This window comes from Apus apus, chromosome 19, assembly GCF_020740795.1.
Source record: "Apus apus isolate bApuApu2 chromosome 19, bApuApu2.pri.cur, whole genome shotgun sequence".
Classification (NCBI taxonomy): Eukaryota; Metazoa; Chordata; class Aves; order Apodiformes; family Apodidae; genus Apus; species Apus apus.
In genome coordinates, this window is record NC_067300.1 from 9,896,408 (window position 1) to 9,921,419 (window position 25,012).

Consider the following 25,012-nt stretch of genomic DNA (forward strand, 5'->3'; position numbering starts at 1 on the left):
CTGTTCTGGCCCGATGCAGTACAGACAGAGAGATGTTCTTGCTCCCAGGGCTTCATTATGACACACATGGGGGGTTTATGTTCTCCTTGGCCAAACGGGGGGAACATTGAGTGGTCATTCCAGTTAGAAGAGTGCCCTCACCCTCAGAGTAGGGTAGCAGTTTATGACCTTAGCAGGACCATTTTCTTACTGTTGAGACAAAGGGGAGTCTGTGGGAGCAGCGATGGGGACTTGCGAACGTCTTCCAGTAAGTGGGCTCCTGCTGCAAATGTCATGTTAGTAACCAAAGGACATGAGAAGTGCTCAACATTTCCTCTAGCACAGGGTATTGAAAGAGCCATGTTTCCTTTCATATACTTGCTGGTGGTGTGTAGTCCTCCTTGCACTCTGGGGTGTTTATCAACACCTCTCCACCCCCAGACCGTGCTGGGCTGCTGTGGGTTAAGTGCTGTAGGGTCAGGACTGGCTTTGGGGTGCTGGGGAGGGGCTGGGGACCCTGGGAGCTCTGTGCAAGCAGCACTCATCCTGCTCTGCCAGGGAGATCTCTCATCCTTTCCGCTGAGATTTCAAATGAGAGTCTCTAATTAATGACATCTCCCGACTTAGCTCTTGGTAGACAGATGCTGGGCCTTTTAGGGCTGATTTGAGACCTGCAGTGCTCCCTCCATTCAGGGCAACAGCTGGTGAAAAATGTTTCTGTTTCTGACCCGGGCTGGATCTGCTCAGCTGTTCAGGAGTAAAAAAACATCATGGGAGAAGGTCCTGCTGAGGCATGAACCTGACAAATAACCTCCTGCCTAAAAAAAGTCCCGTTAATTTTAGGATTCCCAGAGGCATATGGCAGAGTATGGAAGGATAAAAATATGCATTTGCTGAAACTGGTGAGAACATAATCTGTCCTGAGAAACTCCCCCTTGGTAATTCTCCATATTGCACATCTTCTTTCTCACCCATGGCCTTGCAGCTGCAGTAGTTTTAAATGAAAAATAGCCTTGTTTTGTTTTAATTTTAATAAAAATTCTTAGGCCATCATGAAGCAGTCCCATTCAGTGATGTACATATGTGTGTGACAGTGTGTAGTCCCTTGCTTGTGGATTTATAGTATCAATATTTATATTTGCCACACAAGATTGCAAGTCTCTGCTTGGTTACTTACCTTTTCTGATTTCATCTGTAAAGTATGGAAATAAGATTTACTATAGACGCCTTGTTTCTGGGCTTACTTGGGCTTGGTGAGCAGTCTGTGTTGTCAGTTCTTGAGCTGCAGGATATTAGTTCTGCACTCAGTGTCCAGAGGTAACTTGATCTGTCTGCCTGTATTAGAGTTAATTTACAGTAGCATTCAGAGGAAAAGGATATGGACCCTTTTCTGTGAAAATAGTGTAAAATTGCCACAAAGTACTGGGAAATGACTGTGCTCAGTTCCTAAAGATCAATTTATTCACCATAGAGATACAAGGTGAGTGGACAGTTTAGAGAATCGCTAATGGGACAGAGAACCTTTTGCTTCTGCTCCAGCGCAGGGCTCTGCTAACCCAGGGCTGTTAACATTTGAGAGCTGTGGTTGTCCCCTGAGAACAGATCCTGCTGTTGTAGGCTGTTTTTCTGAGATGCCTTAGCAGGTACCACCACAGCTAGTGCTGGCTGTCAGCCTCAGCAGATGCAGGGAAGTGTCTGGAGCTGGTGCTGTCAGGGAGCCCTTGGCAGCCTGTCCCCAGGCTGTTCTGCTGGGATGGGGCTGGCCTGCAGCTCTCCCAGCTGCCCATTTAGCATGCTCTGCTGGAGAGCCATGCTGTGGGCTGAGCCGTTATCACCTGGGGGTTCCTGGTGGCATGAATCTTAATGGCAAGTCTAGAGAAGCACCTGCTTATCTTCTGCTGCTGTTTGTCACACCGTCTCCTTTGGCTGTTTTCTCCACGCAGCCTGGCGTGCAATTCCCTGGAAGCTGTGACTTCTGCGTGCGTTCATGGACATTTCTCTGTGTTTTGGTCAGCTTAATTCTAGAGAACAACAAGACTCAACACACACAAAGCAATCTGAGAGTATACTGGGAGCATTGTTGTTTTGCTGAGACCATGCTGAGCATATCTCAGGCTCCCCATATTTCAGTCCTTCCGTGCAGTTGAAGAAGGCGTCGTGCTCTCTTTGTAGACAGAGGGACACATGGTCTCCCTGGAAGATCCTAAAGTGCCTGCCAGAGCTTTTAAAGGTCAGAGTTACTGGAATCAGAGCTTCTGTGAGCTGGCTGGCCTAGGAACATTTTGCGTGGCACAGGGTATAGAGAAGGCAACTGCTGCTCCCTTTGCTCTCAAGTGTTTTTTCCCCTTGCCATTTTAAGGTTTTGCTCAGTTTTCCCTGGGAGCACCTACCTATCTTCCTCTTTTTCTTCCACCTTGAGCTCTCTGGTTTTACTTTAAGAGTCACAGCACCATTTATTGTACTGGCTGTCTGGGAAATGGTGTGCTGCTTGCTGTCTGGGGGCTCCCTGCTGCTAAATGTTGCCAGTGGGACTCCAGAGCATTTAGATCGATCGATGGGGCTATCATGGCCTTACTTTCCACACTGGCCCCATCCCTGGGATGTGTGTAACAACTGGAGAGAGCACATGAGCCCTTGGGTTATTGGTTATGGAGTGTGGGCCCAGACCCAGGCTGTCCCTGGTACAGTTGCGTGGAGTTTGTTGGGGAGAAGGGGACCCACGCATGGGGATGGCATCTGCCCGGGCACACTCTGCATGCATGGGGTGAATTTAGGTTTTGGAAGGATGTGTCAGTAATTCCTCCCCGTTTGCAGGTAATTGCCTGCTGTTAGGAGGAACTGGGTGCTGCAAAACAGCACAAAATGAAGTGGGATGCTAATGGTATCTCCCACATGCCTGTGAGCAGTCCTGTGCTGGCAGCTGGTGCTTGGTGCCACCAGTGCTCAGCATCACTGGAGCTCAGCCCTGGGTGCTGCAGACCCAGCTACTGTATTGTTGGAGCACAGCGGCTCATGGGGCCTGCCAGCCTCCCTTGTCCACTCATGCTGCAGCTCCTGATGGGCATTCAAAACCTGCAGCCTGCAGACCTCCAAGAATATCATCCTGACTGCAGCAAAGGTTGGAAAAAACCCGTTTTTACTGAACACACAGGCTGACCTAGAACCTGCTCACCAAGTATTGCATGGGACCGTAGAGCAGTCCCTGCTTTTCTGGGCCCTCGGCATCTCATGGCGAAAACTTCCCAGGAATATTCTTCTGTTGTCGCTGCCAGATGGACTAAATCATTTCTCTGGGAAGGAAAGCAGCTGCTGATCCCATTGCTTTTTTCTTCTAGATCCCATCTAATGCCGAGGCTGAAAGAATCGCGCTCCCACGAGTCCTTGCTCAGTCCCAGTAGTGCTGTTGAGGCTCTGGATCTCAGTATGGAGGAAGAAGTGGTCATCAAGCCAGTCCACAGCAGCATCTTGGGACAAGACTATTGCTTTGAGGTAAGGAGCCTTTCTGTGGCCCCAGGGGCCATTTCTGCTGCGTGGCAGGGCTGGCTGGGGAGCCAGGTGTGGGGCTGCATCTTGGGTATTCGCTCTTTATGAAACGTTTCTGCTCTGAATGGCTGCACTGAGACTGTTTCATAAGCAGAAAATTGCTTCTGTCTTCCCGAGGAGGATCGTACCCACAGAATCAGCAGTGAGCTCCTTGCCTTGTAACTGTTGTCACAGCAGAGCTTGCTGCTCACAATGGTGCTGAGCTACTTGAGGCTGTCTTAGCAGGGCATAAATGTGTAGTTTATGTTCATGGAGATATCAGAAAATGCTAATCCCTACTCAGTGGTCACAAAGGCATTATAGGTGGTCACAAAGAGAGCCTGCTGTTGTCCGTGGGAGCATTGAGAACTTTGTCTGGAAATCTGAAGCTTCTCTTGTTTGGGTAAATAGAAAAATCTGTGAGTATTTCAAATTTTTTTAACATCTGTTGTGGCATGTGGTGAGGTCTGTACTAGCAGGAGGTGGTAGGACACGTACAAAGCAGTCTGTAGTTGGATAATTCAATATAGTATGTCTTGGGAATCATTTGTCCTGCATCATGGATGGCAAAGTATTATTGCTTATGGCAGTGGCTGGATATAGAACTGGGAAATGGTTTTCTTACAGTAATAAGGTGGTCGATACTTGTGTTTCTTTGAAGGGAACTGGTTTGTACTTGGCCACAGAAGAGCAGTTAGACCATGGTTGTTCTTGTAGAGTAGGGGGATGATGGGAATGCAGGCTGTTCCTGGATGGGCAGTGGTGGGTGGAGACAGCCTGGGCAGTAACCAGGAGGGGTTAGGCTGGAGAGATGCACTTTTTTTTTCCTTTACTGAAACTGGAATTAGCACACTTGGAAAGATTAATTTCTTAGAATATAAGCAGATAACACAAAAACAGTCTTACAAAAAAACAGCCCCCAACATAAACTCCAGAATGGGCTGAGATATAAATTTTCCAGTGTGTTCATTCTCTGTGGAGCTGAGCAAGTGCAGCAGGTCAGGAGGAGAACAGTTTTGTAAATTATATGGCCTCTATTACATTCCACTCAAGAAAGATAAAATGAAGCTCGATGGAAAATAGATGTGACATCCATAATACAAGAGTTGTTTACAATTCTGTTCAGAGCACAAGAGCAGAGGAAGGGATGTGAACAGTACTTGCAGAAAGTTGAGTGAGAGAAATTACACAAGTCAGGCACTTGTAAGGAGGAAGAAAATTTTAGTTTTAAATGAGTTGGATTAAGAGGAGTCACAAAGAAAAAAAGAACATGTTAATTGCTGTTCTGCAAATCCTGCAGAGGAAAGGAAGTGTGCCAGGAAACAAAAGGGGCGTTGATTTGTAACTGACTGTTAATCATAGGCAAGCTCCAGTGGGAAGGGCTGAGGTGAGAGCTAAATGGCCTGTGGTGTTAATGTGTTGATCTTGTGTCTCAGAAAGCCTCTGTCAAGTTCAGGGTGATGTGGGCACTGACTTGAGCTTGCAGATCTCTCAGGATTCTGGGTAGGTATTGGGCCTTTCAGCTCAGTGAAGAGCAGAAAACCTGTGGTGGTTCCCGTGCCTGGGACTGGGAGTGCCCTGGTTGAAGTTTGCACAAGGCAAGGATAGTGAAGCGGGTGGTCAAGAGCCGTGGCACTGCTGTGTGGGGGAGTGCTGAAGAGAGAGAAGCTCAGCTGGTGTCCTGGAAAAGGAGCCCTGACAAGAAATGTCAGGTGAGAAATTACTGCTGAAGTCATGGAGATGAGGGGGCAACCAGGATGTTTTCTGCAGAGGGGATTGTGAAGGTGCTGTGGGTTGGTAACAGTGCCTTGTCCCTGTGCTGTAAGGCTGTTGTGGAACTGTTCTCTAAGGAGATCTGCCAGGACTGGCCAAGTTTGCTGTCGCAAATTGACAAGTGTTGCTGTTGTTGGCCAGTGTCACCCTTTCGTGGTTCTTAACGACCTCCTTGCGGTGGAGTGGTTGGGCAGTGGAGAGTGCTGAGGAAGCTGCTTCCATTACCAGCTGGCTGGTGTCTGCTGGTTCTTGTTTGGGATGTTGGTGCTTCCTTGGCTGGGCTGGCTCAGCCTGCTCTCCTGGGTCCCTCAGCAACAAGTGTGCAGCAGCTTTTCAGAAGGTGATGGTGGTCCAGGCTCCCCAGCACGGGCAAGGTGAGAGATGGTGGGCCACAGGTCCTCCTGGGCTGAGCTACAGCAGCAGCCTCCTGGCCTGGGGAACTAGACAACAGGATCTGACACTGCAGATGGGATTGTGCTGAGGAGGGCAGGCTCAGAGGGAGAACTGGCAGCGCACCCAAACAGGGACAAAAGCGAGAGATGCCAAATCCATCTGCAGTGGAAAAAACCCAAGTGGCTCGTTTGGAGGGAACTGGCTGCCTGAAGGTGCAATTGTTCCTTTCCCTTGGCTCAACTGACCTGCACTAGGAGGTGCTGGAGCTCAGTGCTGGGCTGTGCTGCCCTGGCTCTGCAGGGGCAGCACCCAAACCCTGCTGCTGCTGCCCCTGCCTCTGCCTCCTGCTGCTGCTTCACTTCTCTGAAACCTGCTTTTTACCTGACTTGCTGACTACTTGGCAGCCTGTATTTACTTGTTTTCTTCATTGAATTTCTTTTTTTTTTTTTTTTTCTTCCCCCAAAAGTAACTCAAAATCATCTTCCTCCTCCTTATCAGACTTCCCAGTCAGCCTGGTCATCCAGTGATGACCCAGCAGGGCCTGAGGCCAGTGAAGGAGGCTCCAGGTCCAGGTGCCCAGAGCCTCTTCTGGGCTCTTCTGTTTGGGGGATCTCAGTTACCATTTGGTGTCACTCCAGTGAGATTCCTTGAAGTGCACTTTGAGGAGCCCTAAGACATTCCTAAAACAAGATTTTGTCTGACTTAAGAGATCACCCATCCAAGGAGTGTGGATAATAAATATGAATAAGTAACATTTTAAAAATTAATGAGTTTTATTAATTGAGTTTATCCTGTACATTAATAGTATTCTAGCATATCCAAAATCTTAATGAGACCAGAATACTCTCTCTATCGAGATAATTAATATCTCATGAAGATTGTTAATGCCATGGGATGTTTAGGTCAGAGCTCAAAACTGGAATGTTATTGCAGATCTGGGGAGAAATAACATTTTGGCTCACACGTGGCAGATACAACCTTCAAGTCCCAAGATCCAGAGGACTTCATGTCTGACACATGAGGAATTTCTCCTTCTCTCTCAAGTATGACAGTTACAGTTTTTTAGTTTTTGAGTGACAGTTGTTTTGGAATTGAATCATAAGTTTTACCATGATAACTCAGTGATAATATGTTGACTTAAGTGTGACAAGAAAATACATTAGATATTCACTCTAACAGCTGGAAGTCATCTGGAACATTAAAGGATGCTGAAAAGACCGTGCTGCTGGAGTCGTCTTTTCTTGGAAAGAGAAGATAACTCGTGCTTAGAAGAACACATAGTTTTACAGGACAGAGGATGAAAGTGTGTAAGGGCAGAGGAGGGTGTTTGCCTGAAGGAGAGAGCTTCTGGGATATCAAAGGTTGGAAGATTTCCTTCATTTGCTGTGTGAAGACAGGGAGGCTTCTTGTCATTTTGTCCTGGTTAGATGATGTCTGTGTTCAAAAGAAGGAATGTGTTCAGCTCATCATGGAGGTTGGCTAATGACAAATCTCAGCAAGTGCCAGCTCTGCTGTAAGAACAGGTTAGGCTCCTGAGAGATACATGAAATTAAAGGAGATTGTGTCTTCCAGAAGCAGATAACCCAGCGAGCAGCGTGTAAACACAAACGCTGTGAGATGATAAAGTACTCACAAAGAATTCTGCAGCTTGAGACTGGCAGGGATGGAGCTCAGAGGGGAGTTACTTAAAGAGCTGGCCAGGTCTGTTTGGCGTGTGCAGAGATGTACATAAAGAATATTGCTGGATGTCACCAAACGTGTCAAATGCAGAGAGGGGCAGAGCAGCTGGTGGAGGGCTCTGTGGTGGCACAGTGCTGGTCTGCCAGCTTGCCAGCAGGGCAGGGAGGAGATAGTGGCTTGAGGGATACGTGTGTATGAGAGGATGTAGAGAACTATTGACCTTCTAGACCTTGGCACAGCACCTGATGCCAAGGAAGCTTGGTATGGTAGATAGGAAGAAATGTTTGATGTTTCTCACCCTGGGGCTGCCAGGCAGGGGCTGCTTTGGTGGTCTCTCTACAGGGTTGAGTTTCCACGTGGTTGCAGGAATGTGATTAGGAATAAGGGGCATTTGCTCTGGCAACGTTGCTGCTGTGAATGTGCTTCTTCAAAACCTGCCTATGAAGTCCTGATGGCCAGAGAAAGTCACACAAATTCTGCAGAAAGATTCCTTGGATGGATACTGAAAGTGTGAGAGGTGAAAGGAGGACTCAGCACTGGCTATCTCCAGGTCTAGGAACCCCAGCCTGGTTCTCCTGCAGTGCCCTTGGCTGGGCTGTGAGCTACTCCCCATGCTGCTGCCAGGGCTCTGGGATATATACTTGGTCCCCAGTTGTTCACAGCGTGGTCTTCAGAAGCAACAGAACACGAAGGGGGAAGGTACAAAGCCAGCCTTTCCAGACCCGGTGTTCTGCTGAAAACAAGGAATGGGTTGATACTGTCACAGGCTTTGGACCGAGTTTGGAGGAATGCCAAGTAGTTGCAATTTATCTTTAGTACATCTAAGGATCTGCACGCTCTCAGTTGTGGAACTCGGTGGTTAAAAGTGTCACATGCATGGGGCCCATTATCTGGCGTTTTCTGGTGTGGAAGAGGAGAAGTAATTGGAATTTGCTTCCATGATTATTTCTGTGACATACAGAGTTGCCCTGTTTTTCCGCCAGGCTTAGGAGCTGGTGCTTCATGCTTGGGTAAAGCTGTTTACTTAAAAAATCCACTAGCATCTTTCCCAACTCCCCCTCTCCCCCCAGATCAGAGACTGCAGTGTGCTGGTCAAGACATAATCCTGTTCCTTTCCCTGTAGGTGACGACTTCATCAGGAAGTAAGTGCTTCTCGTGTCGTTCTGCAGCAGAGCGAGATAAATGGATGGAAAACCTGCGGCGTGCCGTGCACCCAAATAAGGTACTGGCTTTGAGGAATTGCCTCTGCCAGAGTTCAGTTCCTCCTTATTACATTTTGTAGCCTGGTGCACAGTAGCAGCAGGGGACGTATTGTCATTCTAGTGAGTGAGTGGAACTGTGGATCAGCCTTTTTTTCATATAACTTTCTTCCACAATTATATTTACAGGCAAGTGCCAATTATTTCTGCCTCTTTTCTCAGCACATGCTGGTTCAGCTGTTGCTGAGAATTGACCGGACCTGAAGGATCTTCAGTCTTGCTCTGTTACTGATGACACTTGCCACTTACATAGGACTTCCCACCTCCCAAGAGCTCTGGGACAGATGTCAGGTAGCTGCCAGAAAAGCTACAAGACTGAATAGTCTAAAGAGTTCACATGTCACACTTCCTGACTCTGGTGGCACTTGCAGTGTCTGCTTTAGTGATGGAGAAACTCAGATGCCCATCACAGTGAGTTCTCCCAGGCAACAGTGGAATGAAGCATTCCCTTCTCCAGTCAGCTGAGCTGGCAAAGTCATTCCCCGGGGATCTACAGAAACAAGTCCTTCACTGCAACACAGGGACACCCAACATGTGGTTTTACAGCCCACTAAGTACAACCCAAAATAAATTATACAGCTGCTTCTCCCTCTCTGCACTGCAGTTAGCTAACAAGGATTGATCAGGACTAATCAACTGCAGGGTTTCACAGCTGATGAGCTCAGTCAACAAGTCTTTTTCTGCTGATCAAAGATGACACAAAAGATGAGATCCTGTGAATTCATTCCTGACATCAGAGCCACAAAACTGTGGATGAAAGTTAGGTCTGGGCCTGGTGGGTTGTGGAAGGAGCCTCTGTGTCAGAGTTTGTGGCTCTCAGCACAGTGCCCAGTGCCAATAGAGAAGATTTCCTTCCAATATCATACTGGGAGCAGTGGAAGGGAGAGGTGAACCTCTGCCACTCACTGCATGTTCCTGTGTGTGGAGTGCAGTGACTTTCCAAGTGCAGCAGCCTGGTAGTAATGATCTGACAGAGCTCTGGGAGGTCTGCGTGCTCACACTTACATGAGAAAAGTCCTGGGGGTGTGAGCGGGGGCTGGGCATGTCACCATGGCTTTGAGATGCAGTGCTCGGTGGAAATTCATCTGGAAGTGTGCCCTCACCTCAAAACGTGCCATTGACTGACGGCTGACTTGCCATCTTTGTTTGAGTTCATAGACAATACACTCTCAGTATCTGACTTGATATTTCTGTCAGGAAATTAGTGTTCTTGTACAGTTCCTGTGAGTACTTCCTGAATCTACAGTAGCCCATTGTGGGCTTCCAGCAGAAACATTCCTGCCCAGACTCTTAGGCTGTGCAGAGTAAGGGGTGGTTGCTGTTTCAGAGAGGGATTTCCAAACAAAACAGGTGACTGCAGAATCACTACAGCACTTCAGTGGTGGATGCCTTGTCTTTCAAGTTCACTCCTCCAGCAAATGGCCCTGGATGTTCTTCCAGGATGAGATCAGCATCACTGGGGAGGATCCACAGTATCCTTTGCTCCATTATTGTTTAAAAGATAACCAATCCAAATTTCTACTTCTGAATTGTAAGGATTCTCCATGTGGAACTTGCCCTGTGTCCCATGATTCCTCTTGATGTTTTAGTTGGGTGCTCTAGACTTCTGCCCTAAAACACCGTGAAGTTTTATAAATGCTCCTTTCCCTGCCTGTTGTTGCTTTTCAGCCATGGATATGAGGTGATCCCTGGGTGGGGGTTGCTCTGTTACCCTAAAGAAAATGCACTCCAGTGCTGCTGTAAAGCAGCTGTACTAAAAGAGGAGGTGGTTGTGAGGTACCTGTGACATAGCTCCTGTTCTGCAAAAGCCATTTGTGATCTGTGAGGTTTCTTCTGAGGGCCCCTTGGCAGTGAATGGGAAATGGTACATTTATGATTTAGAGGGGTTTTATCTTCCTTGTTCCTTGTATTAACTGGCACCAACAGACATGGAGAGCACGGTGATATTTGGAAAAATTAACATAAGTAGGGTTATTATGCAAATTCCTGAGAGCCGGTATTTCCTTAAAATGCAATGTAATTAAGCCTCTGCTCATTTAGCACATCCGAAATAATTAACTCATATCTGTAGTTTTGTTGTGTCTGGCTTTGTGGTTTTGTTATTGACCTTTTTTTCTTTGCATCTTTTTTTCAGGACAACAGCAGAAGGGTAGAGAATATGTTAAAGTTATGGATTATTGAAGCCAAGGACCTGCCAGCTAAGAAAAAGTACTTGTGTGAATTATGCCTGGATGACGTTCTTTATGCACGAACTACCTGTAAATTAAAAACTGATAATGTATTTTGGGGGGAGCACTTTGAATTTAATAACCTCCCATCGCTCAAAAACATTACAGTGCACTTATACAAAGAGACTGACAAGAAGAAAAAGAAGGACAAGACCAATTTCATTGGGCAAGTGAACATCCCCGTCAGCTCCGTCACGGGCCGGCAGTTTGTAGAGAAGTGGTACCCAGTGGTGAGCCCCAACCCCGGGAAGGGCAAGTCCCCGGGGCCCATGATCCGCATCAAGTCCCGCTACCAGAGCATGAGCATTCTTCCCATGGAGATGTACAAGGAGTTTGCTGAGTACATCACTAACAATTACATGGTGCTGTGCTCGGTGCTGGAGCCCTCGCTGAGCGTGAAGAACAAAGAGGAGATGGCGTCTGCGCTGGTGCACATCCTGCAGAGCACAGGCAAGGCCAAGGTAAGACCCTTTGTCACCTGTACCGTCTCACCAGGGAACCTCGGGGGCAGATTCCTGTGTCAGGTTTCAGAAATCACTGCTTTGGTTGGGCTGCAGGCCTAGTCAGCATTAATACACTCTGAATTTTGCTGTGGTTCTTGACATGTCCAGCGTGCAGCCCCGTGCCCTGTCTGCCACACAGCATCCTTTGTCCCCGGGTGGCGCTTGGGCAGTGCCAGAGTCAGGACTGCAGGAGTTAAGGCATCGGCGTTTCTCTCTGTTAACATCTCCCTGAGCTCTGCAGGGGGGAGCTGGGGAAGAGCAAGATTTCCAAAGCTTTTGCAGTGGTGAGGAGACGTGAGCTCCTCGCCCGCGGGGGAATCGCAGGGCTCTGCTTCCTCTGCAGCTGCTGCTGCTGCCTGGGACCTTGGCGGGGTTCGTGGATTAGATTTAGTTACAATCTGTCCAGCAGAGAAGTGCCTTGGCCTCCCGATCAGGTTGAAGGCAAAGCTCACTGAGAGGACTGCGAGGCCGTGGGCCTGGTATTGTCAAGGCAGCAGCAGCAGAGCCCAGCAGCACAGGGAGGACAGTGATCCTGGGCCCCTTGGCTGCCAGAGCTGGCTTGTGACTCGTGGGATGGGAAATAATGCTTGGGGGTTACACAAGGAGAACATCATAGGTGTCCTCCTCCTCACTCCATGTGCTGGAGCTGTGGAACTGGGGCTGTGCTGCCCTTCACCATGGCTCTGGTGGCACTGGTGCCAGGGCTTTTGTTGGAATGATTTTGCAGTGAGAGACCCTGTTTAGTGGCTTACACAGTTCTGGCGCAAAAGGCTTCAGGTGTCACCCTGATCTCAGCCACCATGGATCATGTGTGGGCATGGCTGGGAGCTGTTGTCACTGCTCTTGCTTTTTCCCTCTTCTTGGTGCTAGAGAGGCTCTGGAGAGGGCAAGTGTGTTTCTAGACGTGTGTCTGCTTCAGTGCTCGAGATCCCAGAGGCATTAAGCAAGGGACACAGCAAACAGTAAACAGGATTGATGAATTTCCCTCTAAAATGGAGCTGCTGCTTTCCCTGCCTGTCATCTGCCATCAGCATTAGCACAGGGTTTAGAGAGCTGTCAGAGCAACAGGAGTTATTGGAGCATGGGAGCTGGGTGGTGCATCCTTTGGAGAGGAGTTGGGCCAGCAGAGAAAGGGAAAAGCAGCAGTAAGGTAAAAAAAAACCCCAATGAACAGGAGAGGAAAGCATCCCCTGCCTGTGTGACATGGGTGCACCCTGGCACTGCTCAGAACACAGCTCCTTCAGCCCGGAGTCACCCAGCACCAAATGCCTGCTTGTTCAGAGGTGACACTGAGCAGGAAGGTGAAACACCATGTCCCCAAGTAGGTGGGTTCTGAAATGGGGTTCAGAGCATAGGAGGGGGAGAGCAGATCCCTGTGGGCCAGGAGCCCAGCAGGTGGGGATGGTGCTGGGGAGCCCATGTGCTGCAGTGTGAGGCTTGGGGTTGGGTCCCAGGCTCTGCTGGTGAGGACCTCAGCCCAGCCCTCACCCCAGCTCTGGTGTGGGGGGAAGAAGGCAGTGCCTCCCTTCCAGCCTCTGTCCTCCCCTGACCCTACAAACCTTGCCCAGGCTGGAGGCGTTTCCCATCCTTGTGCTTTGCCACGAGCCTTTCCAATGACCTCTCGGAGCTCTCCCCTGCCCTGAAGAGTGTAGACATGGCAATCAGCAACCACTAATTTATTTTGCTGATAAAGGGGTTTTTGTGGATCTTGGCTGCTGTAGCTGATGCTAAAGCAGCAATTACAGTCATAGTGAGAAACAAGTGTCCAGTAGATTATCTGTGAAGACTTGTTAGCAGCTAATTGCTCTTGCCCTGTTTCAGGCCTTGTTTTCTTGTAGTGATTTGCTGTAAATACAGTGTAATCCCTTAATGAGGCACGACTGATTTGGGTACATGTGTCCACCCAGAGCCACGCAGCAGGAGTTCCCGTGCAGGAGAGGTGAGGAGCTGGAGTCCATGCTTCCTTTTATCTCTGTTTGGGAAAGGGAGAAGCTTCATCCCTGCAGTCCTGTGCAGGGGTTTGGAGTGCACCAGGGAATGCCTGGAAATCCCAGTCAGCTGCCGAGGCAAATAGGTGGAGGGGAGGAGGAAGAGCATTTTGATAAAGTTAAAAGTCTGGTTGAGGGAGCTGCCCCAGCCCACTGGGAAGTCTGACAAACATCCAGGACTAAATCGTTTCTCTCGGTGCAAGTGGTTGTTCAGTGTCTCTATTTATGGCAAGTGGGGATTGGAAGAGGCTTCTCTGTGCTGTGAGAGGGAGAGTTTTGTGACTAAACAGAGACATGGGCTCACAGCATCTGTCCTTGACTTGCTACCTGCTTCATCGTCCCAGTGAGAGCCCTAATGAAATGTTACCTGTAAGGGTGTGGAGAGATGCCTGGCTATTTTCATTTGTTTTGCAACCCATAGACAAAAGACACAAAGTCTTAATTACAAGTATTTCTGCTGCCATCCTTGGTGTTCCTGGGAGTGCTCACCCCTGCCATTAGCATGACTTGATGTGGCCTGTGTGATGTGGCTGTGGATAAGCAGGCTGCATCCTTCCCAGAGCAAAACTGATGGTGACTTTCGATGCTTCCAGAATATTTCCCATGCTCAGAGTCATTCCAGCTCTGTCTTACAGCTTTTAGAGCTCAGTTCATGACCATAAATATATAAAAAACTCTCTCATCCACATGGTTGCTAGATCAAACCCAGCATCAGACAAAGCTCTAACTAACCAGCTGCTCACTTGAAATAAATATTTATTGTGTTGTGAATGGAGTGAAGAATAAACATGTGTCCCTGCTTGTTTATGCTGCAAGGATTTGCCTGGGCTGAGCAGATGTATTTACTCCGTATTTACTCCGCCTGTGTGAGCTCGCTGGGAACTGCCCACGTTGCCCCCCTCGGCAGTGTGGGGGGCTTGGTCAGAGCTGGCAGTGCCAATTTAAGTGCAAATATTATGCAAGGCTGCCTGAAAATGACAGGGAGGGGACAGAGGGGTGAGCAGCATGGCTGGGCCAGGAGGCTGGTGGCACCAGGGCTTGTTGGGTCCCTCCTCCTTTATCCTCCCTGCAGACACAGGGCCAGGACTCTGCCTGGGTTCTGCTGCAGGCAGGACTGGCAGCAGCCATGTCATTTCCCTCACAAAGAGTTTATCTCTCTGATAATGTTTTATAGCAGCCATAGTTGACATAATAAGGCTTTTAATTGGTTTTATGGCAGCCCCATCATTTTTCCCCATCTCCTCAAACACATCAGTCGGGTTGGTTGGGAGGACAGAGGAAGCTGGTGAGTGGCAGCTGCAGGGATCAGGGTTTGGGCTGTCAGGGTGACAGGCAGCTTCTCAGCCCCCCTGTGTGGCATGCAGCCCTTCTGCCCTCACCAGGAGATGGTGGTCACTCGTTGTCTTCGTGTTGTATCCCTCAGGTTTTCTTACTGTCTCAAGCAAGGTGATGGACACAGATTCTTCTGCGTTAAGCCTCTCATTGCCACTTCATCTCCTTTTTGCAAGGAGAATTAGAAAATGCCAGGAGCGTCAAGGATGAGCTCTGGTGCTCAAAGGAGGAACCATGACTGCATTCCCCAGCAGAGAAGTATCCAGCACAGATCCTCAGAGGAACTGTGTGGTGGTGAAAAGTGAAAGGCTGGCCATTGGGGTCCGTGGTTTCCCACTCTCTGCCCAGCATCTAGTCACTGCCCCTTGCTGCTCTCCTGGTGCAGCTCAGCACATCAGGTGCTGTGTCTCTGCCCCAGCAGCTCTGACACGTAGGTGTGCCCTGGCACTTGGCCACCTGCAACCCACAGCCCTACCAACCCCTGGTGCCTTCCACCTTTGCATAAAGCCCAGCTGGGCTTGGAGCTAGTCTTTGAAATAAGCAGTAATCTTATTACCTTTATCAATTCAATCCTCTTAAGGTTGAGTCAATCCTATTAATCAGGCTTGTGATGTGGAGAACCTTATTATTTCAAAGTCAATCTGCCCATCAGTCAGTTACGATGTAGGGAACAATCAGCCCCAGCCCAGAGGGGTGTGTGACCTGAGTGGTGTATGTGGGGCTCCATCACATCCCATGTTCTCCAGCAGGGCACCTCCTGGAGAAGCTAGGGCTGGAGGACCTTCCCCACAATGGTGAGGTGTAAAATCCTTCCTGGATATGTCCTGCAAGACTTGTGTTGCTTGTTGGCTGCCCTGGCCTAGGAAACACTCTTGCTGTCACCACAGCCTCTGGCTCTGTCTTTCTGCATCCTGGGCTGAGGAGGCAGAGGGAGCAGGCATTGCCCAGTGACATGCCCTGACACCTTGAACCCCTTTGGGACTGTGATGCTTGGTGTAGATCGACCCCTTGCCAGGACAGGTGGGCACTCTGGGTGCTGGTGCTTGCCTGGCAGGGATGCTGGTGCCCTGGGCCCACGGGGCTGTCAGATGGTGATGGAATGTGTGACTGGATTAGCTGCCGGCTCTGGCTTCATCCCCTGTGAGGGGGATGCTGTTTGGTTGTGGTTTGAGACAGGAGGATGAATTCACCCAGGTGGGCAGGGGAAGCAGCATCTGAAGCTCCACAGGTGAAACTCCTAGGAAATGTTTTGAGGCTCCTTTACAGGTAAATGGAGACATTTGAAGGACAGAGCAAGGGGTGTGGAGCAAGCCCAGGCTCAGGCCATCTCTGTACCCTGCAGGCAGAGTGGGTGCTGGGGGTGACCCACGGCCTGGGAGCTGCCAGCCCCAGAATGGCCATCCAGGGGGTGCTGGGGCTGAGAGAGGAGGGAAGGCTGCAGTGCTGGAAGTGGTGGGGTGTGTGAGCCCTGGGGTGGTGCAGAGGACTCTGCCTGCTGTGAGGACCAGGTTGCCACACCAGCAGCCAAACTCCTGCTGCACTTCTAGAGGACCAGAGGAGCTGCCTTAGAATAGTACATGTTGCTGTGGGCTCATACTTGGTTTATTTGAAAAGTGCTGGAAATCAGTGCTGTCATGCTCTGAATTTATTTGTTTATGAATTGCTCCTCTTTCTCAGTGTATATGCAGTGACAAGTTGCACAGGTTCAGCTGTGTCCAGTTTGAAGTAAATATCCTTAAAATAAACACGGGAGCAAGCCTGAAGAACACTGCCACAGCCCTTCATTTTAACTGTAGACCTTTTCCTTCCCCTCTCCGCTCTGATGTAATGAAATAAAGCATCTTATTTTCTTCCATTGCCAGGGGCCCTAACTGAAAACAACCCCCTGCTGATCTCTGCTGCTCAGAAGCAGGGAGTTTTATTGGCTTTAGTTATTGCATTTTATTCAGAGCCTTGTATGTGGGTGAGTGAGGCCCCTGGAGGGATTTGACAAGTACTTGCATTCCATTTGTGTCCTCCAAGTGCTGGCTACTGGCGGACTTAAGGCAGAGATACCGGCCGTGTGATCCAGAGCTGATGTGGCTTTTTGTGTGGAGTGAAGGCAAGATCTGGAAGATTGGCCCTGGGACAGAAATTGCAGGATGTCATGGGAACTGACCCGTGGCTGAGGCTCCTTTTCGGCCACTCGCAGAGCTCCCCTGGGCTGCCCAGAGCGGGCTCTGCAGAGGAGCTCGCTCAAGGACACTGGCTGTGGGTGTTTTCATCCCTGATGCATCTCAGGGCTGGTTCTTGCAGCCTGGCAAGATGCCTCCTGCAGCCTAGGGAGGCTGGACCTGCTGGGGACAGTGAGGAGCCCTGGGCTAGGGGATGCCACTGGGTATCCTGGCTCTCTCCTCCATCAGTAACAGGGCTGGATTCTGCCATGTTATGCCCTGGCTTTGGTTGTTGAGCTGTAGTGGAGCTCTTTGGGATTTCAGCAGCTTTCCCTTTGGAGACAGGGGGTCATTTTCTCAGCTGTTGAGCTGCAGGTGCTCTGTAAGGGATAATGTCTGCAGTTGAGGTCTTGGGGGTGTCTTCTATGGCTTTGTGTTGAGTCACACACTGGAATTTTGCCTCATTCTGAATTCCAGTGAGTTCTGTAGATCAGATAAAATCATCAAAATTCACATTGTCGCTGGCTAAAACCTGGCCCCTGGGTCTCCACCACTTGGCAGCCCTGGCTCTCTGTTGGGCTGCACATCCTGGCTTGGCCCCGCATCCCACAGCAGCCAGTCCTGGGCCAACAAGAGGGGGGGAAAAAGCAAACTCTTGGCTAAGAGAAGCTATAAAACTCAGTGCTCCTGAGGTAATTAGTATGTTGGGAAAGTGACAGGAAAGAGAATCAAGCAAAGGCAAGGTCAGTGGCAGCTAATTAAGAATCAGCGCCTTGTGTCAGCATGCGCTGTGGCTTGGAATTGAAACATACCCTGGGAGAGACCCAGGAAGATAAAGGTGATGGAGTTACCCAGATAGCAGCTGGCAGGATTTGAGCAGGCATTTAAAGTTTCGTTCCAGCTTGACCGATAAAAGGGGCAAAATGAGAGAAAATAGTGGGGGGAGGCAGGTGCTGTGCTCTCAGGAGGGATTTTTGCCTCTGCAGCTGCTGGAGCATTGGAGAGACAACAGGATCTGAGGAAGGGGATCTTCTGGCTAAAGAAATAATGGAAGTGACTTTTTTTTCTCAAAGCTCCTCCTTTGGCTTTTTTTTGGAAGCTGTTCTGGGAAGGTCACTTCGGTGTGTTGGTCCCAGTGTGGGAAGGTGGGTGGGAGAGAGAGGGCTGTTGGGTGCTGCAGATGCCAGTCCTCCTCCCCTCCTCCCCTGTGCTCAGGTGCAGACTTACCTGCCTGCTGCTGCATCTTCCTTTGGGACAGAAGGATTAAATGACTTGGGTCTGTTTGGTTCAGTTGAAGCTGTTCATTGAACCTCCATTAAACATTCAATGCCAAAGTGTCCACGTAAAGAATGCAGTGAAGCTGAGGGCCTCTTCTGCACGTCTTCCAGACAGCTGCTGGCAGGGCATGGGACCTGAGTGTCCCCTGATCCCCAGTCTGGGTTGGAGCAGGCTGTGTCATGGCCACAGTGGGGATGGTGAGGACAGGACTTGGGTCCCTGCACGGGAGCCCTGGGGTGCCCCTTCTGCCCCTGCCAGGAGCAGGTTACATCTGGTACAGCCATGACAAATGAAGGAGAATTTCTTAGTGAAAGGTTATTACTGACCAGATTAACTTTGTTTTAGAAAGCAGTTTAAAAAAGGTGCCCTTGGTTGTAGAAGGGAATTTGTATGTCAACATTGCTCTGCCTTCTGCATGGGGAAACAGTAAGAGGTTTAATGCATGTGATTTTCATGGTGGCTGCAGCTGGTTTCCCTTTGTCACCCAGGTGAGCGGTGCTGGGTGGGAGCACATCAACCCATCAGCACCCAGCACAGCCAGGAGCTGGGCAGGACCCAGAGCTGCTTTTCCCATTAGCAGTGCAGAGAGCAGCAGCTGAATATGTATTAGCATTGCCAACTGCACAGCCTTTCTCCTGCATTAACGTGAGCTACAGCACACTAAATACTGCACTAAATACTACACCACGCAGTGGATTTTCAGCAGAATGCACAGGGAGCAACGTGACCCTCTCTGATCAGTTAAGGTTGTTCTGAAGCAAACGGAGCTTGGTCTCAAGGGCTGTTTTAGAATTTGCAGTTCTGTAGCCCAGCCTGATGTGTGGGGCAGCTGCCGGTGTGCAGGCTGCTCCTTCTCACCCCATCCACTGGTCTGCAGCACAAAGGGTTATAAAATTGTGTGGTATTTGGTTGTGTGCACATCAGACCAAAAATGTGCCCAAAATGGGCTGTAGCAGTGCTGTTTTATTTCTATGAATACTAAGGAAATAGGACATTCGAGCATCTTGATGCATATTACAGGCTTGATTCTCAGCTGTTAATTGTGGGGCTCAGCTCATGACATCTCAGTATGTCCCTGTTTTGCAAGCAGTGCAGTTAAACACCAAATGCAGGCAGTTTTAACAGTGGAGAAAACCTGTCACCCACAAAAGATGAGGCTAATGGAGACTCACCTGAAAGCTGGCACTGATGGAGGGGCGAGCACAGGGCAGGCCTGGAATGAATGAATTTTTGGGGTGTAAAGGTTGTGACTCTCCAGGGATTTATTTCTCCTCATGTCTTAGTGAGGTTGGAGAAAGCAGGAGAAAAGTGGGGCTGGAGGTGAGGGTGCACACATGGCATCACCACAGCACCTCCACTCCCTCTGGTGTCTTAGGGAGGTGAGACCTCTCTGGAGAAGGGGAGGCTGCCTGCTCTGCTGGACAAAGCATCTATCAGTGTGTGGTGACCCACCATGGGCTTTGCTTTCCAGGATTTCTTGACTGACCTGATGATGTCTGAAGTTGATCGCTGTGGTGAGAATGAGCATCTCATTTTCAGGGAGAATACACTGGCCACCAAAGCAATTGAAGAATACCTGAAGCTGGTGGGGCAGAAATACTTGCAAGATGCCTTAGGTACGTACAGAGTGTTGGCAAGTCTTGCCCAGAGGGGTCCTGCTCTAAGCTGCAGGGTGCTCTGTGTGGTGAGGACCATCAGCTGAGCCCTGATGGCCACGGGAGGCACCATTTACCTGCTGGGGGGTTGCTCTGGCAGCGGGGTCCGAGTTGGGGCACAGTCGTGGCTGCAGTGGGCAGCTCTCAGCTCCCAGGTGAAGGTCACTGCTAAGTGAGCACTTCAGTCTGCTTTCAGAGGAGGAAACAAGTTGGTATTTGAAGGCATTGTGCTGCCTGCCAAGTCTCTCTCAGCACTGGCAGTGCCACGGGGTCTCAGTGAATCCTCCCCTGGTTGCTCACCCCCACCAGAGACGCTCCCCCAGTTCCTCGCAGCTCCACTGAGTCAGATGATATCTCCCAAGTTTCAGTGATGAGACTTTCCTCCCACATCTTGCTGGGAACCCTCCTGGTGGTGTTTTATTGGTTTTTTTTTTTAAGTGCTGGCTATGTTTATGGCTCCAAAAATATTTATCTTGATGCAAATGAAAATAATTAGAGCTTCTGCTTCTGGGCAGGTCAGGAAGGAATTGCTGTCTTGCTGTGTGCAGCCAGCACAGCATGAGGATGGGGAGATGCTGCCTTTGAAGCATGATGGCTGATCCTCAGCCCAAGGCAGCTGGAGAGTTTCTTTGAGCTGTTAATTTTTCAGTATATTGGGTTCCTGCTATTGTATTTCTGTAATTTTAGCAAGGGACAAAGAAATACTTTATTAAGATCATAATAATCATGACAGCGTTGAAGAAGAGGAGATCATTGAGCAAGTTCAGTCAAAGCAACAGGTAGCCCACAAGAATAGGAATAGGAATATTACTTATTTATGCCATGTAATGCTTTCTTGTTGAAGGCAAGTCTGTAAGTAGATTACCTTATAAAATTTCTAAAAAGCCAGGAGATAAATGAAGGCAGAGAACTTTGAAATATTCCCCTTTCCAGGCTCAGTGCAAATGCTTCCATGCCTGCTCCATCTAATGCAGGAGGAGCCTGCGGTTCCTGCTCGCTGTTCCGGGCGCTGGTTCCGTGTAGCCCTTTTATCAGTGAAATGATTCATCTGTGTGTCAGGAGGTAACACAATTCAGCATCACGCTTCCCTTTAAACCATGCAGCACAAGCAAGTAATAGGGCCAGATAATCACAGCAGGCATCACCTGCAGGCAAGCAGAGAGGCTCCAGAGCTCCCTGGCAGAGCTGAGAATACATTGGAGAGGCTCTCCAGTACATAATTAAAATCTGTTTTGGCAGTAGGGGAGGAATGTGGACTAGAGTGGCCAAAAAACAGGATAGGAAAATCCAAGACGGTCAGGAGTTAGGAGATGAGCAAACCAACTGGAATTAGCAGAAAACCAGAGCTAAACACTGCCTCTGGATCCCTGGCATCCTGTCCCCTGCTCTCCCGAGCCCACTTCTCTGGGCTCACTGGGATGGACAACTGCCTTCCCCCCAGCTGGACACCTCTGGAACTGGTGGGAAGCAGCATCAGGCTGGGCAGCCAGGGTCTGTGCCCAGGTACCCTGGGGTGAAGGTGGCACAAGAGCGAGGAGCTATCATAGCAGGACCCCAGTGTGAGTCTCTGCAAGGATGAGGAGCAGCCAGGCAGCAAACAGGACTGCAGGGAAACTCAGATAAATACTGTAATTTAATTTTGTGTGATGTTCAGCTCAAAATAAACCAAGTAAATTGTTTCTTTCCTTTAATTACCTATTTCTCCTGTGAATCACACTGGCCTGTCAGCACCAGGGCACAGTCTGCAGTAGCAGGCCATCTGACAAATAGGGACAGAACTTGCCAGCAAACTTCCTACTGGATTAGCCCAAGGGAGCGTCTCTGGAAGGGGTGCAGTGGGGGTAAGGGCAGGCTGAGGAGGCTGGTGTTTGGCAGCACAATTCTGCTGCAATAGCCTGTAGCCACAGAAGCAGAGCTGCCAGCTGAGGAAGAGGGTGAAACATGCTGGTTGGGATCTGGGTGCCTTTCTGCAGGGCATGCTGGATTGTTTTGTGAGCTGCCGGCTGCTCCTGGGTCTGCTTGAAGATCCTGAGAGCTGGTGGGGGCACAGCCTGCCCTGGGAGCCACCACCTCCTGCTCTCCTGCCCCTCTCTGTTCAGCTGTGTAACTGCTCAGTAGTGGGGCCTTATGAACAGAATTGCTTGAAGGTTGCATCTCTCGTGTCTCCAAAACCCATCACCAACTGTCTGTTTTACAGGGGAATTTATCAAGGCACTGTATGAATCAGATGAAAATTGTGAGGTGGATCCCAGCAAGTGTTCATCTTCAGACCTTCCTGAACATCAGAGCAACCTGAAGATGTGCTGCGAGCTGGCCTTCTGCAAGATCATCAACTCCTACTGGTGGGTGTCCCGCGGGGGTCGCTCCCCTCCACGTGCCCCCAGCTAGCACAGGGCTGGTGCGGCGGCAGGGGACAAGGGTGGCAGCAGTCCATCTGTTGGTACCTGTGCTGATGGGCACCCTGTGAGGGAGCTTTGGAGGGGCAGCTGTGGGGCTCTGCCCATGTCCTGCAGTGCAGAAGGAAGTGCTGGAGGTCCAGGAGTGAGGATGGCCAAGGGCGGAGTTGGAGTGTCTGCTTTGGGGGTGCAACAACTTCCCTGATTCTCTGTCACACTTGTGTTTGTGGCTGCTGAAGGGTTCCTGGCACAGAGACATGGGGATGTGCTTGTGGAGTCGAGGAACATGAAATGCCTTCAGCATGTGACCAATTCAGAGAGGGACTTGATGCCAACTGTGCATGAAAGTCTGGACTGAAGGGCAGGAATGCATGTCCTGGGTCTTCTACCCATGTAACAGTTCAGGCAAGGTTTTGGAGTCCTCCCTGCAGCAGACAGGACCTGTGGCACTCCTGCCTGCAAGGGAGCTGCACCAGCACAGGGAGCTTTTGCTTAGGCAGATGTTCTCTCCTTGCAGAGTGCTGGAGCCGGGAGGAAGCTGCTGTTGCTTATATGTTGCTGTTTGGCTCAGCACCCTGCATTCCTCTGGGTTAACCCCTCTCTCCCAGCCCCTGGGTGCTTGCTGAGGCAGAGGTGGGGAGCCCATTGCCTCCTTGGCCCGTGGCCTGGTATGCAGTTTGAGGCATTTCCTAGTGGTTTGTTCTCAGGGTAAAGATTCTTGCAACTAGTTGGGACAGGCCTGAATGTGCAGAATTGATTGGAGTAAGATCATGGTATCTTGCTGGGGCAGCGGCTTCCAGGTCAGGACACAGGAGCCCGTGGGTCTGGTACAGATGCTGCTGGCAGTGATGACCTGAAAGGGGGAAAAAAATGGGCTTATAACTCTCTTTACTTAGAAAAATAAGTTTTATTTTCTTTCTGCTTCTTGCTAACATACTCAGAGACTCTTGTCCTGGTCATGAGAGAATGATAATTTTTGTCTTACTGCTGGATTTGCAGTCTTCCTGCTTCAAAGTCTGGGCTTCATTTTTGTTAATGTCTTTAGTAGCAACAGTGTTGTTGGAAAACATCAACTAAGGATAATATTGGAGGAAGGAAGTCTTTGATATTAAGGATTTCTCATTTTCTCTCCTGTACCAGCTGTTGTGTTGAGGTCTGAAAACTCATTATGTGTAATCTCCTAGGGTACTGAGCGTGCCCTCCTGCAAGCCCAGGAAGGGAATTGCTTTTCCTGATATTGCTCAGGGAGAGAACAAACAGCAAGAGGCTCACTCAGACTTCCTTTATCTATCACAATGAAGCAAAAGGCAGATTCCTTTACAGGTATCCTGTGCCTTATCCTGGGCCAATTAATAACTCTCTGACTCAGGAATGGTGTTTACCTGCTCTCCCAGGGGGGATTCACTGCTTTTAGTCACCAGTGGATTAGAATTGCTTTAATTAATGTCTTCCTAAAAATACCCTAAGCAGCACTAAAAGGTCACTCTAAAAATAGGCATGAAAAGTGACCTAAGGAGAGTCAGGAATGCAGAGGAAGTTTGTTCCTCTGGTCCTGCCTTTCCAAGGAAGCTGGAGCAGCTGAGCTGCTCCTCAGAGTGGTTCCCCCTCGGTCCTGTGTGCTCAGCCATGCTTGGGGATTAATTGGGCTGATGAGCTTTTGGGATTGGCCAAGGTATCCTGACAGCTAATGATCTTCCTTGGAATAAGAGTGCCAGAGTGTGCATGCTCATCTGTTGGAGAGAGTCAGAGGAAAGAGGCTTACAATCACTGAAAATTGTTATAATTATGACATAATTTGGACATCTGGGAAGTTTCAGTGTAAGCAGAATTTCAGCATGTGGAAGCTCGTAACTGGAAAGCTGGGTAATGAATGAGGGGCCTGTTTGTCACATAAAGCTGGTTAACTGAATTCCATCCCTGTTACACAGTTAAACTTCCATGGTCTCCAGCCCTGCTCCAGGCTGGGGGCAGCTGGTGCCTTCATTTTCAAGGGTTTACTTTCCAGTAACGGTGCAACCTGTCCTGATCATTCAAGCCTTAAATTGCTTAAAGGATTCTCCTGTTTCTGGGCAAATAGCGTGAAGTAAAAGGGCTTTGTTCAATTGTGTGGAGCAAGCAGAGGAGAATTTATCCAGCTAAAGACATTGGTTAATGTTATTTATAAAGCACAGGATAAAGGACCAGGGCAGTGTGCATGGGTGGTTCTTCACTCTGAGTGCTTCATTTCAGAGCCTCCCACCTGGGTCTTGCTGCTGCTGGACAGTGGATGGTGTCTCTGGCCATGCAGCTCCCATGGTTTTCTCCTCCCAACTTATGTGAGGTTCAGCCTCAGGACAGTCAGTCCCAGTGCAGGCCAGTGAGAAGCCAGCTAATGTTGCTTTGATTCTCCCAGGTAGTCCCTGCAGCAAAACTGGGAAACTATGCTCTGAAATGGCTGTTTGTAAAGGAGATTTATGCCTTAAAACAGAGTCTGACCCCTCCTCAGTCTGCTTTTGTACCATCCAGCTCTGTCTGTAAACAGCTCTGGTTTTGAAACACAGATGGTGGTTGCTGGCCAGGACAGTCCCCAGGCCCCAGGGGACCAAGGGCAGCACGGTGGGACCCATTGCCAGCTTGTTCCAGCGGGTGGGAGTATCCAGCTGAATAAAGAACACAAGCTGGGAACAGGATAAGGTGGGAGCAGGGAGCTGGAGAGGGCTGAGCAGAAACAGGCAGCAGGTTCTCCAGCAATAAGAGCTGCAGTAGTGAGTGTCTGCTGGACCCAAGAGAATTTTGGTAACCAGGAGGGCCAGGCTGAGGTCTGTGCAGCTACAAGGCTGGAGTAGCTCCAGTGGGGCTCTGTGTTGGTACCAGGCACAGTGGGATTTCATCCA

The 25,012-nt window shown here is 49.6% G+C and overlaps 1 protein-coding gene across 15 annotated transcripts in view; it reads left to right on the forward strand.

The window, feature by feature from the left end:
* DAB2IP (DAB2 interacting protein) overlaps window positions 1-25,012 on the forward strand; it is a 195,972-nt gene that overhangs the window by 150,892 nt on the left and 20,068 nt on the right. For all 15 annotated transcript variants that reach the window (XM_051636373.1, XM_051636370.1, XM_051636364.1 and 12 more), the window contains 5 exons: window positions 3,315-3,468; window positions 8,471-8,569; window positions 10,741-11,295; window positions 19,560-19,704; window positions 21,941-22,085. In XM_051636373.1, coding sequence (XP_051492333.1) covers window positions 3,315-3,468; window positions 8,471-8,569; window positions 10,741-11,295; window positions 19,560-19,704; window positions 21,941-22,085 — 1,098 coding nt within the window. The remainder of the gene's footprint in view (window positions 1-3,314; window positions 3,469-8,470; window positions 8,570-10,740; window positions 11,296-19,559; window positions 19,705-21,940; window positions 22,086-25,012) is intronic.